The sequence below is a fragment of the Nanorana parkeri genome, unplaced genomic scaffold, assembly GCF_000935625.1.
Source record: "Nanorana parkeri isolate BGI_ZX_2015 unplaced genomic scaffold, ASM93562v1 scaffold373, whole genome shotgun sequence".
Classification (NCBI taxonomy): domain Eukaryota; kingdom Metazoa; phylum Chordata; class Amphibia; order Anura; family Dicroglossidae; genus Nanorana; species Nanorana parkeri.
Genome location: NW_017306641.1, coordinates 323,714 through 338,679, shown reverse-complemented (window position 1 = coordinate 338,679; position 14,966 = coordinate 323,714). Strand labels below are relative to the sequence as shown.

The 14,966-nt window shown below is 39.6% G+C and overlaps 1 protein-coding gene across 1 annotated transcript in view; it reads left to right on the top strand.

The window, feature by feature from the left end:
* DOCK11 (dedicator of cytokinesis 11) overlaps positions 1 to 14,966 on the top strand; it is a 197,325-nt gene that overhangs the window by 38,115 nt on the left and 144,244 nt on the right. The window contains exons 7-10 of the mRNA XM_018558995.1: positions 400 to 534; positions 8,008 to 8,185; positions 12,187 to 12,266; positions 13,890 to 13,973. Coding sequence (XP_018414497.1) covers positions 400 to 534; positions 8,008 to 8,185; positions 12,187 to 12,266; positions 13,890 to 13,973 — 477 coding nt within the window. The remainder of the gene's footprint in view (positions 1 to 399; positions 535 to 8,007; positions 8,186 to 12,186; positions 12,267 to 13,889; positions 13,974 to 14,966) is intronic.

Below are 14,966 nucleotides of genomic sequence, written 5' to 3'. Positions count from 1 at the left end.
GGAGGAGAGCGACACTGAAACTCAATGGACGCAGCTGGGAGAGCGCACCCCGGACAGACTCCGTGGGATATGAGGAGTCTGTGCTGTATACGAAACCGGCACCAGCGTTGGAGGGACTGTGGAAAACGAGTGGAAGGAAGAAGCTGTTCTGATCAAGAGGCACCACATAAGGTAAGTCCTTAAAGCAGCACGTCAGTTCAATTACACTTTAAGGTGTATTAATAATTACAGCGCTACATTAAGCATTTAGATCTGTAAATTAATTTTCAAGGCCATTTATAGTGGAGGTTGATCATTACTCCCAAATGCATCAGTTTATAATCACATTCTTAAAGAAGTATCCCTCTGGGTTCATTATTACGAGAGCCGGACAGTGACCTCCATCTGTTGTTTTTATAGGTTTTCAGAAGACGTTACTTCGACCTGACTCAGCTGCCTGATGGTTCTTATATCCTAAACTCGTATAAAGATGAGAAAACATCAAAGGATTTAAAAGGCTGTATCTTCCTAGATTCCTGCATAGAGCTCACCCAGGTACTGTATATCTGGAGAAGATACCTTGACTTTTTCGGATCTTTAATGTAGATGTAAACCCTGACATTCAGTTTTCTAAAGCACCAAGCATCACAAACACTTGCCATTTTGTTAAGTAAAATACATGTTTTCAATTTTTTCATGTTGCATCTCAGTGCTGCTGAACTCGTGCAGCATATTTGCAGTCACTACTTGTCTACATGCTGAATGTACTCCTGTGATGGCATCTCTCAGGGCGGGTTTATTGATGGTGACATCAGTGGACGTGTTAAAACAGCCACTTGTAGTTGGAAAACAAGGATAGTGTTGCCACCTTTAACGGAACGTGCCTAAATAAGGGCCTATTTGGAAAAATTGTATTAGTTTAAAGTTGATCTCCAGCCTTACCTTCAGTCTTGAACAGTTGTACAGGCTCCTCTCCTGTACAGAAATTGCTTATTCTGACTTCACTACACAGTGTAAGCCTTTTACAGTATGCATTGGAAGCTGCAGCAAGTTAGAAATAGCCTGTCTTATGTTCGGGCTGGAGGACATCCAGCATCATCTAGTCTTTTCCTCCGCCTGCACTACTGTCCCTGGCCAGCCCTTTTCATTCATTGGGTTTCAGTCCTTTCAATCATGAAGGCTTAACATCACATGTGGGCATTACCTAGGGCAGCCTGCATGCAAACGCAGTCTACTTAGGAACGTCCACTCCTTCGGACTGACATCCTCCCATCATCCATCTGCCTGGGAGGGACACATGGTGTATGTAGCCGCATTCGGCCACCTGTGAAACTAATTGACAGGACAAATGCATGCTCTTGGGTGCAGACAGTATGCGACCAAAGTCATCCATGCCAGCAAATATATGCAAGTCAGCTTGTAGTAGCATACAACTTAGTTTTCGAGTAAAGAAATGGTTTGGAGCTTTTCTTGCTGTCTATGTCCCTTCTGGATTGATTCAGCCAACTATATTTGTCATGGGGACCAATGTCTCCAGGACAGAAAGTGATGGGAAATCCAACATTTTACAGTTGTTTCCATAATAAGAAATTAGGGTAAATCTTCTAATAGGGACACCTGTTCAGGTGATAACTGCCTAAAAGTGGTTTCCCCTCATTCCCTGTTGTATCTCTGGGACAGGAAGTCAAGGGAAATTCCCTCAGTGGGACACAGCTATGATTAACTAAATAAATCAATAATCAAACTGAGAGGGGTTTTATCTCTTCCCTACTGTATATGAAACTTAAAATAAATTTGGCTGTACATACACTTTGACATATTAAAGCTTGTATGCTATTTTAGTGATTGGATTTGCATATACTTTAGTGTATCTGTCCATGTGATATCCTTATTAAGAAGTCAAAGACATGTCTTGACAGTTATACATATCTCATAAACTGTATCATTTTAGTGAATCAGGGTATGACTTGCCCTGATAATCAGTTAAAACTGAACTGTAGCCATCCAAAAATGCGTAGCAATGTAGCTGACCTAGTTTCTTTTCTTTGAAAAGCCCTTCCCTGTATTATTTGCCTACTTTCTAGGGCCCATTCACACTATTGAATTGCGGGATTATTGCTCCTGCCAAGCTGTCTGCTGAAAAAGTGGTAATACAGACACTGGTGTGTGGGTTCAGAAAGACATGTTGTGCCCACTTCACAGTCTGAAAAGTTATCCATGTTGCCAATAGGAAAAAATGCAAGTGATTTCAGATTAGTGATTAATACATTTTACAACATAACTGGGCAAATAAATATACATTTATTGGGGTATCTACTGATCAGCTTTAAAGATTTATTACACTACACTACTTAAAGTGGACCTTTACCCCCCTTTGGCTAAAAATCACATCAGCATACAGCTCTGCATGCTGATATAAATTACTCTTACATTTATTAGTTAAACTAACATAATTTTCCCTTTACTTACAATTTCTTGTTTTCTACTTCCTGGTTCTCTTTGGCAAAAGTTATGTAATGTGACCAAGTGTTGCATCCTGGGAAGGTTACATCAGCAGTGCATTGCTGGGAAACATTGGCAATCCCTTGCATTCTGTATTACTCCTGATTCTTGCACTCTGTGTTACTTTATACTGACCCCAGCACTCTGCATTACTCCTGATCCTGTCACTCTGGGGGTGATTTACTAACCTAAACACACGCACGCACCAGGTGCGTGTGATTTTCACACAGCAAAACGTATTTATCAACCAAAAAGTCTCTAAAAGCATATTTCCACTAATGCCATATATGGAAAAATCATGCACATGATGCATATATAATGCTGCTTCACAGTTTAGACAAAAATGGTTAGCTCATGCATTTACATTCCTGCATTCATCAACGCAAGCAACACAACAAAGAGCTAATTTACACAACATCACCTTGCAAATTCATGCTTGGCTTTGCACAACACACCTGCTGGGTGTGTACACACTACAAAGGTGTTTAGATTCCACCCATAGATCATGCTGGGAGGGAACACACTACAGAGGTGTATACATGTTCATGGTGTGTTTATAAGGTTAGTAAATCAACCCCTCTGTGTTACTTTCTACTGACCCCGGAACTCCACATTATTCCTGATCCTTGCACTCTGTGTTACTTTCTACTGACCCCAGCACTCCGCATTACTGCTGATAGTTGCACTCTATGTTACTTTCTACTGACCCCGGAACTCCACATTACTCCTGATCCTTGCACTCTGTGTTACTTTCTACTGACCCAAGTACTCCGCATTATTGCTGATAGTTGCACTCTATGTTACTTTCTACTGACCCCGGAACTCCACATTACTCCTGATCCTTGCACTCTGTGTTACTTTCTACTGACCCCAGTATGAAAGACATGTTGTGCCCACTTCACAGTCTGAAAAGTTATCCATGTTGCCAATAGGAAAAAATGCAAGTGATTTCAGATTAGTGATTAATACATTTTACAACATAACTGGGCAAATAAATATACATTTATTGGGGTATCTACTGATCAGCTTTAAAGATTTATTACACTACACTACTTAAAGTGGACCTTTACCCCCCTTTGGCTAAAAATCACATCAGCATACAGCTCTGCATGCTGATATAAATTACTCTTACATTTATTAGTTAAACTAACATAATTTTCCCTTTACTTACAATTTCTTGTTTTCTACTTCCTGGTTCTCTTTGGCAAAAGTTATGTAATGTGACCAAGTGTTGCATCCTGGGAAGGTTACATCAGCAGTGCATTGCTGGGAAACATTGGCAATCCCTTGCATTCTGTATTACTCCTGATTCTTGCACTCTGTGTTACTTTATACTGACCCCAGCACTCTGCATTACTCCTGATCCTGTCACTCTGGGGGTGATTTACTAACCTAAACACACGCACGCACCAGGTGCGTGTGATTTTCACACAGCAAAACGTATTTATCAACCAAAAAGTCTCTAAAAGCATATTTCCACTAATGCCATATATGGAAAAATCATGCACATGATGCATATATAATGCTGCTTCACAGTTTAGACAAAAATGGTTAGCTCATGCATTTACATTCCTGCATTCATCAACGCAAGCAACACAACAAAGAGCTAATTTACACAACATCACCTTGCAAATTCATGCTTGGCTTTGCACAACACACCTGCTGGGTGTGTACACACTACAAAGGTGTTTAGATTCCACCCATAGATCATGCTGGGAGGGAACACACTACAGAGGTGTATACATGTTCATGGTGTGTTTATAAGGTTAGTAAATCAACCCCTCTGTGTTACTTTCTACTGACCCCGGAACTCCACATTATTCCTGATCCTTGCACTCTGTGTTACTTTCTACTGACCCCAGCACTCCGCATTACTGCTGATAGTTGCACTCTATGTTACTTTCTACTGACCCCGGAACTCCACATTACTCCTGATCCTTGCACTCTGTGTTACTTTCTACTGACCCAAGTACTCCGCATTATTGCTGATAGTTGCACTCTATGTTACTTTCTACTGACCCCGGAACTCCACATTACTCCTGATCCTTGCACTCTGTGTTACTTTCTACTGACCCAAGTACTCCGCATTATTGCTGATAGTTGCACTCTATGTTACTTTCTACTGACCCCGGAACTCCACATTACTCCTGATCCTTGCACTCTGTGTTACTTTCTACTGACCCCAGTACTCCACATTACTGCTGACCCTTCACTCTTTCAGTTACTACTGACCCCTGCATTCTGCATTACTTCTGACCCTGTGTTATGTTCTACTGACCCCTGCATTGCTCCTGACCCTTGCGCTCTGTGTTACTTACTACTGACCCCGGCACTCTGCATTACTCCTGACCTTTGCAATCTATGTTACTTACTACTGACCCCTGCATTACTCCTGACCCTTGCGCTCTGTGTTACTTTAGAATAGAAGTTAAACACAGCGCTAAAGGTCAAGGCACATAAAAATACAGTAGATGATTGTATTGATAGATATAATAATGATATCCTCAATATAGTGCAAATAAGTGTTCAAAAATGATTTAGAGTAAAAAAACGAAAAATACCACAACACTTAAGGTGAAGAAATGGTTGATTATTGTATCGTGTAAAAATGTGATAGTTGTGTATAAGTTAAGTGAACATTTTGGAATATAAAGTATTAATAAATAAATTGTTATGTTGAAATTTTATATTAAACAATCCTATTAAGACCAAAATTTGTGCATAATCTTTAGTGAAGAAATAAACTAATTTCAAACGTATTGACAACAAATGTAAATCATTACATTTGTTGTGGTGGGTTGAAAAAACTCAATGTCAAAAAAACATTCAGTGGTAAGTTGATAATTTATAACAATCTTAAAGTGTTACAAAATAGTGTCAGATCGTAATAATAGATGAATAAATGAATACAGCATTTAAAAAAGAAACGAATATGTCATATATTCATTAATATCGATCAAACAGTGAAAGTAAGTGGAAAAATAGAAATGTAAATCAGTGTATATCTAAAAAGCGTTCAATTCCAACCTAGTTAATTGATGATAGGATTATGCTAACATCTATGAAGGGAAATGGTATATAACTTGGGCGGTGATGTCTAGTAAAAAACACATAAATCACAATGTAACAATCAGCAGTCTGTCAGTTTTGAACTGATGCTAAGTAGCGATCTCAAGATGAAAGTGTCAATCAGAAGATAGCAGTGTTCAGTGAGATTTGTAGGCGAAGAAAGGAAAGGAAAAAGTATTTGCTGATCCCTTTGTCTTTAATCCAGCAGCCCCCCAATTAGTGGGTACTCACCAGAATGTAGTGAGCAGATAAGCCCCTCAGATTGGTGATAGTTTTGATCCACGGTCCTCTCTCACATAGGACTTGATCCTACCCACACTGGAACCAGACAAAAGAATGAAATTCGGCCAACCATACAGATCAAAAACAGCGTATAAAAACGCCTCATGTGTAAATGAATCTGCCTCTTTGATGCGTTTCGTCATGTGACTTTTTTTAAAAAAAAGGCAGATATCAGATAGATAGCTAGCTAGACCATGATCTATCAATACTCTGCTAATTGATTTCACTTGAAAAAACAATCAGCATATAAGTGAGCTTCTAAATAGCAATAATAAACGTATATTAAATTTGATATTAAATCAGTTCAAGATTATAAAATTCTGGGAGGTATATATAATTCTTAGCAACAATTATCATATATAAAACATTAGTTAAATGGGAAACAACAAGAAATGACCAATTAACCCATCCACCCCACTTTATCCTTGAAACTAGAATGACTAACTCTAAAAAGAGAGAAATTATATAAGCAATATCTAAACACTATCAAAGTGGCAAACTATGTGGAAGGTTAATATATGTATAGAATTATTTTAAATAAGCTTTTTCTAAAAAAAATCTATATATAAAAAATGAATTAATCTTAGTTAATGTCGAAAGTAGGTGGAAAATATAGTTAAATTATTGAGAATTATTATTGATTAATTAAAATTGTGATAAAAACCGACATATAAGATATAAAAAGGGGAATCTTGGACAACAAGCCAGATATTTTGTTCAGGTCAAAAATTGCCCATCTGCGTCAGTTTTGTTATAATGTAGAATGTATCGAACAATAAATGTCTCGGATGGGAAATTTAGTAAAAAGGATCTGTCATAAATAACAAGAGCCAGATGGTGCAGGTATAAATTAAACTATATAAAACCAAAATGTAATCTACTGGAGTACTTACTACTGACCCCTGCAGTCTGCATTAATTTCTACTGACCCCTGCAGTCTGCATTACTTTCTACTGACCCCAGCACTCTGCATTATTCCCTGACCCTTGCACTCTGCATTACATACTCCTGCCCCCTGCACTCTGCATTACCACTGAACTCTGTACACAGTTACCACTGCTGCTAATGTATACAGTCCTTACACCACTTCCTCTTTTTTCCAAAAATAAAAATTGTCCTAATCATTTTACTAGTAAAAGCTTTTCTTGACTTCAGCAATCCACACTCAAGCCGAGCATATCTATCTACCTGTGTGTAAACAGTATATTCAGTACAATGTAATACAGTTCTGTATTAAATTCTGATTGGTCATACAGCATTACTTGTTCATATGAAATCAATGTTAATGGAAAACTAAACCTTTATTCTAATTTCTATACATACTGTACAGGGTAAGAACATCTGACAATGTTTTTATTGCTGTCTGTATCTTCCTGTCCCTATGATACTGCTATTTGCTATATAGATGTCAGAGACAGTCAAGGAAAATCTCTTTAGTGGTATCACAGCCAGAAAAAAAAAACCTGACAGAAGCATTAATAATTCCCCATTATATCTACAAGTATAAAAATTCCTTTGGACAGAATTCAGATGCAGAGAGACCCCCACCGCTCCTTCTGTATCACAGTTCCACTGCTTGGGTTCATTGCAGGTGCCCGACAGAGAGACGTCTATACTCCACAGCAAATGCAATCCAAAAAACAGCCGCACACTGCCAATCTTTACCCAGTGCTTTATAAAATCCAGTCAACTCCAAACTTCTGATTCCCGCCCTACATTAGGGTTAACTAAGTGAACTTTCTAAATTTTAGCACATACGCAGTATTTGCAGGAAAGCTGTAGTAGTTTTTTTTTTTTTTTTAATCAAGTTTCCACAGTATATGAGTTATTAAGCCAAAGTATGGTTTTCCACACAAACATGATTTATCGTAATACATTGTGGATTGTATAATTGTGAATTAATTATATTAGCATGGATTGAACAGTCCATGCTTTGGTATGGCTTGGTATCAGATAAAAGCTTAATAATATTCCAGTGGAGGTTGGATTCTATCTGTGGTTCTTGGAAAATTCAGACAATTCCTATTTAAGATACATTGAGAAATAGTGCCTTGTATTTCATCAGGTTCATATAAGTTGATGCAGGAATTTCTCTGTTTTCCCATGAATGTATTTTGGTAAGTATATTTCAGCACCATTGTTTACTGACAGTGTAGCTTCTTTTTGTTTCTGTAGTGCCCCAAGCTACGGCGTAATGCTTTCGAGCTGAGGATGCAAGATAAGTCGAGCCATCATCTGGCAGCCGAGACGGAACAGGAAATGGAGGAGTGGTTGCTGACATTGAAAAAAATCATTCAGTTCAACACAGACAGCTTGGTTCAAGAGAAGAAGTACACAGCTGATCCTGTTCAAGGTCCAATAATGATTATATGCTAGTTAAGGGCTGTGCAGCAGTAGAGTGTTAAGCTGGCCACAGACCTTACAACCATCGCAAGACTTTAGTCTTGCGATGGTTGTAAGGTAATTAAAAAAACGTACGATCTGCCCATCTTGGACAGGCAGATCGTACTTGCGATAATCGCAAGCCCGCCCCGCTGACCACAATTCTGAACGGGCAGTGTGCGCTTGCGCACACCGGCCAGTGCGGCATTTATCTTACGAACATGCCACACACCCGCCGACAATCGTACGATTCTCGGCGGGTTTTCGAAACATGTTCCTAAGATAAAAGTCGGGCAACCTTACAGTAGCAGAGGTCGCACGCCTTCCACACACCTTGCGATAATCGTACGATCGCGGCATTTGCCGCAATTATTGTACGATTATCGCAAGGTGTGGGCACCTTTATGGTTGATTTCATAGGACTTTATCTGAGAGTTTAAAAGAGCAGCTCAGTCAATGAATTACTGTTGACTTTTACCATTTACTAAATATTTTCTTGCCCTGTGTCCTAACAATCTCCAATCTGTAGACTCGATGGCAGAAATGTCCTTCCATTAAGGGAAATTTGCAAAAGTTGCTGCTGGTAAATAAGCAGAAACCATCGTTTTTTTTACTGAGCGTTGAAACTACACTAAAATTATTTAGAAACCCTTCCCATTGGTGAACCGGGGTGCAGTTCGAGTTGCATTTATTTTGAAAGGCACCCTAATGCATTGTAACAATAGCAGGAAAAGATCCTGCACTGCAGCACACAGTGCGTCACGCTGCGCTATAGTAAAAAAAAGTGCATGGCCAATCTGTTTTTTAGTGTGTTAGTGTGCGCCAAAATGACTGGGCTGCCTAGACACAGTTAACACAAAGCGTAAAGTTAAGGGGGGCTTACAAATAATCTAAACTATTATGCAAAGTGGATCTGCAGTCATTTTTATTTTGGGTGGATGCTTTAGGGCCTCAGGATTTTATTGCTGCCTATGTCCCTAATGGGGAGATTTCTATACCCTCCATTTCCTGTTGACCTGTTTAGATTGGCTTAAGTATAAAGGCTATACACCAAATAAATATATAAAAACAAATAACAGACAATTTCTGCCTGCAGAGTGGCCCTTTTGTTTATCTGGGCCTTATCTTTTGTTCTTGGCTTCCACATAACCTATAATCAGGCATCTCATTGGGGGGGGGGCTGCAGGTGTTTGTGTGGCAGGGGGGAACAGTACCCCAGGTTGTTAAGAGCTATGACCAACCATTGATGCTCTGCTGCTCATCTTCCTGCCCAGCTCATTGACATCATCAGTTGCGTGGGAGCTGGGTGGGACTCTCTGGCTGGCATCCCGCCGAGCTCCTGGCAACCAGTGACGTCAGTGAGCTGGGCGGGACTGGACAGAGAGGCCACTGACAGCTTGTAAACTAGTAAATATGGATTAAACAGAAACATGTGATGGGACACTGTAGTCCACTCGAAATGCCTCCTAAATCTAGCTGCATTTGGATCTTTTAAAATATAAAAAGGTACCCATAGTTATGAGACAGCAGAGGTAACCATGCAGGTTTATGGCACTCTCTGAAGCACTCTGCATAGTACTTTCCTTGATGGTGGTCAGATTGTGCCTGCAGTAGTGACTCTTTCTCGAGTCAACATGCAGCTTTAGCGACCGTTCACACTGAGCATGAGTGTTTTCAGGTGATTTTAAAGTGGTTTTGTTTTTGTGCTTTTTTCATGCACTTTTGAGGCGTTTTAGGCTTGAGTGTTTTTTTTTTTAGCTAACGGAAGGCTAGTTGCTAGGAGGCAGTTTTTAAACACAAAATCACCCAAAATAATGCATGCTACCATTTAAGTCTGTGGGGCAAAAATGCACAATTCTTCCCGAGAAGAAGCTCATGTACTTTTTCAAGCTTCAAGCTAAAAGTCACAAGGATACAGTGCTTAAATTTGAACAGGCAACATTGAAAATAATTTGATTTGCTGTGTTGAGTGATGTTGTGCTTCGGTAAACACGCAACAAAGTGCTCAGGTGGGAATGGGGGCTATGGTTAAGGAATTTGTTTACACCACTTACATTGGTCTGTGTTGCTTAACATATAGAACAGCAAATAGCCTTGTCTTTAATGGTGCCCTGATTGGTGTGAGCTGAAGAAAAAACTGAACATCACCCATCATGCATAAAAACTTACATTTTCCATATTCAGTAAAATAGCGTTTTTTATTTAAACTCCTGAAAAATGTGTTCAGAAGAAAAAGGCATCTGTCGGTATGAGGAGATTCTATGCAAAGCCTCAGTAAATTTAGCAGCTGCTAGCTGGCGGCAAAATAACTGGCTCGGGATGTCTTTGAAACATTTCCTGGGATTGACTTTTGGCTTGGCATGCATGGAAAGAGGCTGAAGAAAATTTGGATTCATGTCATTGTTCAGCCATTGACTCTGTGCAGACTCGTAAAGTGAACTGACAGGCATGCTGAAATGTTTACTTGCTACAGCCAGCAGTCATCATCTGAAAAAAAAAACATTAAATTGGTGGTCACTCAGTAAGAAAGATTTAGTTCATCACATAGCCTATTTCCTATAGAAATAATTATATATATATATATATATAATTATTATTATTGTTTGTTTTTTTAATAAAAATTACAATACTGGAGAATGTCCACACTGCACATTTTTAGTACTTGTATATATTGTTCCTGTAACTGACTATCTCAATCAAACAATCGCAATCACACATTAGGCCCATTACTACTTTTGGTGATAAAATGCACTTAGGAACATTTAGTTGCCTATAGTAGACAACCAGAATTCATGTGTATAGCCCAAATAGTTTTCTTTTTTAGCTTTTGATAGGGAATAGAGAGGGGTTTGATCCCTTGTCATTTTTATCATGTCCCCATTAGGTAGATTCATTTTCAGTTGTCACCAGAACAGATGGGGGGAAATCTTTCAACGGTGATGCTTGTTCTGATATAAGAGGGAGTTTACCCTCAATTTGGAGAGATTTTATCTAACATCCTGTCGTGTTTCCAAGACAGGAAGTGAATGTAAATCTTGTCAACAGGACATGGACAACATAACATAAACTGACAGGTGTTCTTAACCTTCCCTAAACTAAATAAAAGTTTTGACTTTACATACCATTTAATCTAAAATCTGGTTGCTGTGGACTACCACACTATGGTGGGAAATAGGTCATAGTTGAGACCTGGCTCCTGCTCTTGGAAGCATGTAAGGCTTTGTCATCTATATGTCCTAATATTTGTTGATTGTGTAGTGTTTTAAGATTGCTTCTGTATGTTCACTGTACACATGCTGACCCATGCTGCCCCTGCCTAGCAGTAGCTGTGCATAGTGGTATTTACACTGACCTACTTTTCTGCACAGCACCCACTGGTCTGGGGAAATGCCAGTCAGCTGTCATTATATGTTATGTCACCACATTGTCAATGAAGTGCAGGAGATGCTGGGGGATGTTTCCTGTAGTAAACAGCAGGCTCTGTGCTGATAAGGGCTGAGTGGAGGAGTTAACATGCAATTAGGAGTAGTGCAAGAAGTAGTTGAGTCAGTATTGCAAGACTGAAAGCCACAGGCATGACTCCCTGAGGCAGAGGCATGATGGGATGTAGTTTTACTACAGCTGGAATGCCAGGGTTTCCTACCCATGATCTAGACTATAGATGATAGTACATTTTAAAAGGCAATTTTCCAGCTCTCCATGTCCCATAAAGCATTGAAAGACTCTGACAGTCACAAGCATGACCCCTCGAGGCAGAAGCATGCTTGGCTTTGTAGTTTCACCACAGCTGGATGGTCTTCAGCCTAACCCTAATATAGACTATGGTAGTACATTTTAAAGGGAGTATTACCCGGAGTTCTGCTTTACTGGGATCACTTGAGAAGCATAATCTTGTAACACGGAACTGTTGTACTTCGAAAAAGGGAACTCAGAAGGTTTCTGTTGCTCACATCTGCTTTTCTCCCTGCATAGATGAAGAGGGCGTTGGTGCTGTGAAGCCAGAGAATATTATGGAAAGCCTGGAGAAGAGCATGCACCCAGAGCTGGTGAAGGTATCAGTTTTTATGGCCTGGAAATGAACAGCTCAGCTGAAAGCAGAACAGAGACTCAGCACTGCGTCTGGAAACCAATTTTCCATAGTCGTTCTTTTTGGTCTGGATTAAGTGATGGTCTTGGAATTTTTCCTTAATATGTTTTAGTCATTCATTCTTGTTACATTGAGTAATCCTGAATAAATATGGAACACGTAAAAGTATATAATGGCGAAGGTGCAATGAAATCTAAAATATCTTTACTCTTTTGACAGTAAAGAGTGCCGGTGTTTAGTTTAGTGACCAATCAGAGATCAGCCTCCAGTAGCTTATCCCAGTTAATGCATAAGCTTAGATTTTATGGAGAGCAAAATCCGTTTGGAAAATAAGTATTTTCAGCATTTAACTCTGTGACTGCTACTACTAAAATACAAATGATAAAATAAAAATTTAAACATTTATTAAGTGTCATCTCTGCCTACGGTTGGTCATACACTGTTAGAATTTCAGCAGATTCACATGAATTGGTTGAAATTCTAACACCGGGCTAGACCAGCCTTTCTCAACCAGGGTGCCATGGCCTCCTCAGGGGTGCCTCAAAATGATGCGGTAGTGGAACTCTGATGTGAAGGGGGCAATGAAGACTGATGTGAAGGGGGCTTCTGATGTGAAAGGGGGGCTTCTGATGTGAAAGGGGGACTTCTGATGTGAAAGGGGGACTTCTGATGTGAAAGGGGGACTTCTGATGTGAAAGGGGTGCTCTGATATGAAAGGGGTACGTCTGATGTGAAAAGGGGACTTCTGATGTGAAAGGGGGGCTCCTGATGCAAAGGGGGATCTTGATTTGAAAGGAGAACTCTCATGTGAAGAGGGAAACCCACTTTTTGTGTGTGGGGGTCCCCCTTAAAATCTATGACATTTTAGACTGGGGTGTCTCATGATTTTGCATACTTTTAAAGGGTTCCATGACAAAAAAAGTTGGAGAAATGCTGTGCTAGAAAAAAGTCAATTGAGTAATTGATTTTGTCGAAGAGGCTGAGCTGAAATTGTTTGGCCGAACAGTGACTGCAGCAAATCAGCTTCGGTCACTGTTTATGTATTCTGGCAGTGGTGAGCACCGGCTGTAAGAATTCAAATGGATGTAGCGGATAGTTGCCAATCTATGCTGTTTATCGTGGATGGAGGAATCTGTTTCAGCCCATCAGCCACATCTTAAAAAAATGCTTGAACTGTGCACAAGTATACTTTATGTCAAATGCTGTCGCTGACTGCATAGGACACATTGCAGTAAGGTGGTTCACCCAGACTAGAATGAATCATTTTGGATGAAATTGTACATTGCTGTACATTTGATTCAGTTAGTTTTGTCCACAGTGGTATTTTTAACCATACACTATAAAAGATAATAATGTTATACCCTTTAGTAGTCAATTAGAAATAAGGTTTTTGTTGTTTAGGATAGCTAGACTAATAAATGATGATACTTGATTTGCTGTAGCTGGATCCTGCTTACTGTTCTTAGTATTCTTATAGAAAGGTTTTCTATACCATGCCATGATAGATGATGGCGTTTATATAAATCCATAATAGTAGAAATAATACCAGTAATATGTTTATTAATTATTATGAATCCCTTGTTTACAGTATGTAAGAGAGACCGAGCCGCTGAATAAACTGAGCAGAAGTGAAGGACGACAAAATCTTTTCTCATTTGATTCAGATGTGCAGGTAACTAAGCCTCTGATGCCTCATCTTATTCTTAGAGTTTTGCCTGCTTCCCCGGTCTGCCATGGCAGCCCTCAAGAATCCTATGAAAATGACTTTGCTGAAAGTCAGTACTTGCATATGGCTAGATAAGCTCCTCCTCTATGTATGGGACAGAGCTTACTGCCTCAGTGATCTATAGCCAATGTGGCATAGAGGAGGGTGGGCATTTGTTTGCCCCTTCTCTGGAAGTCAAGGTTTTAAAGTGGTTGGAACAGATTGAGGATTTAGACTAGAATGTGGAAGGTAAGGTGCATTCTGTTTATTTAGCCCCTACGACATTCGCACACACTCAAAGGTAACCTGCCAGCATGTTTTTGAAGCACAATCTAGACAAATCCATGTACATGAAAGTGCTATGTAGATAGTGTTCCTGATGGGAACTTTATCTATGTTCATAGCTTTCAAGAGTCAAGACTGCTACCCAGTAAGGCAGGGATGGGCAACTCCGGACCTCCAACTGTGCTTTAATCTCAAATCCCATCATGCCTCTGCCTCTGGAAGTCATGCCTGTGGCTGTCAGAGTCTTGCAATGTCCCTTAATTGGGACTTTTAGTTCCACAAAAACTGAAGGCCCTGAGTTGCCCATCCCTGCACTACAGGCTTAATGTATCAACTGTTCTTACCAACAACTGGAGTTATTTCCTCACAACCACCAATCAGATTCAACCCTGAATGGCTGAGTTGAACTAACTCTGTTCCTTAGCAAAAGCACATTGATAACTTGGGCCTGAAGTCACGGTACTTCCTTCTTGTAGGATATTACATTTGTTATGTTTGCTCTGAATGAATCAGAAGAACATTTGGAGCTTTTGTAATGGCAGGAACTTGACAGTTCAGGAGGCAATTAGTTGAAGCACCAAATATCATCCTTTATGCATAAAAGCAACTTAGTAAATAATTCATACATAGTTAGTCAGGACATGTTTTTTTTAAATTCACTTTTATATATATATA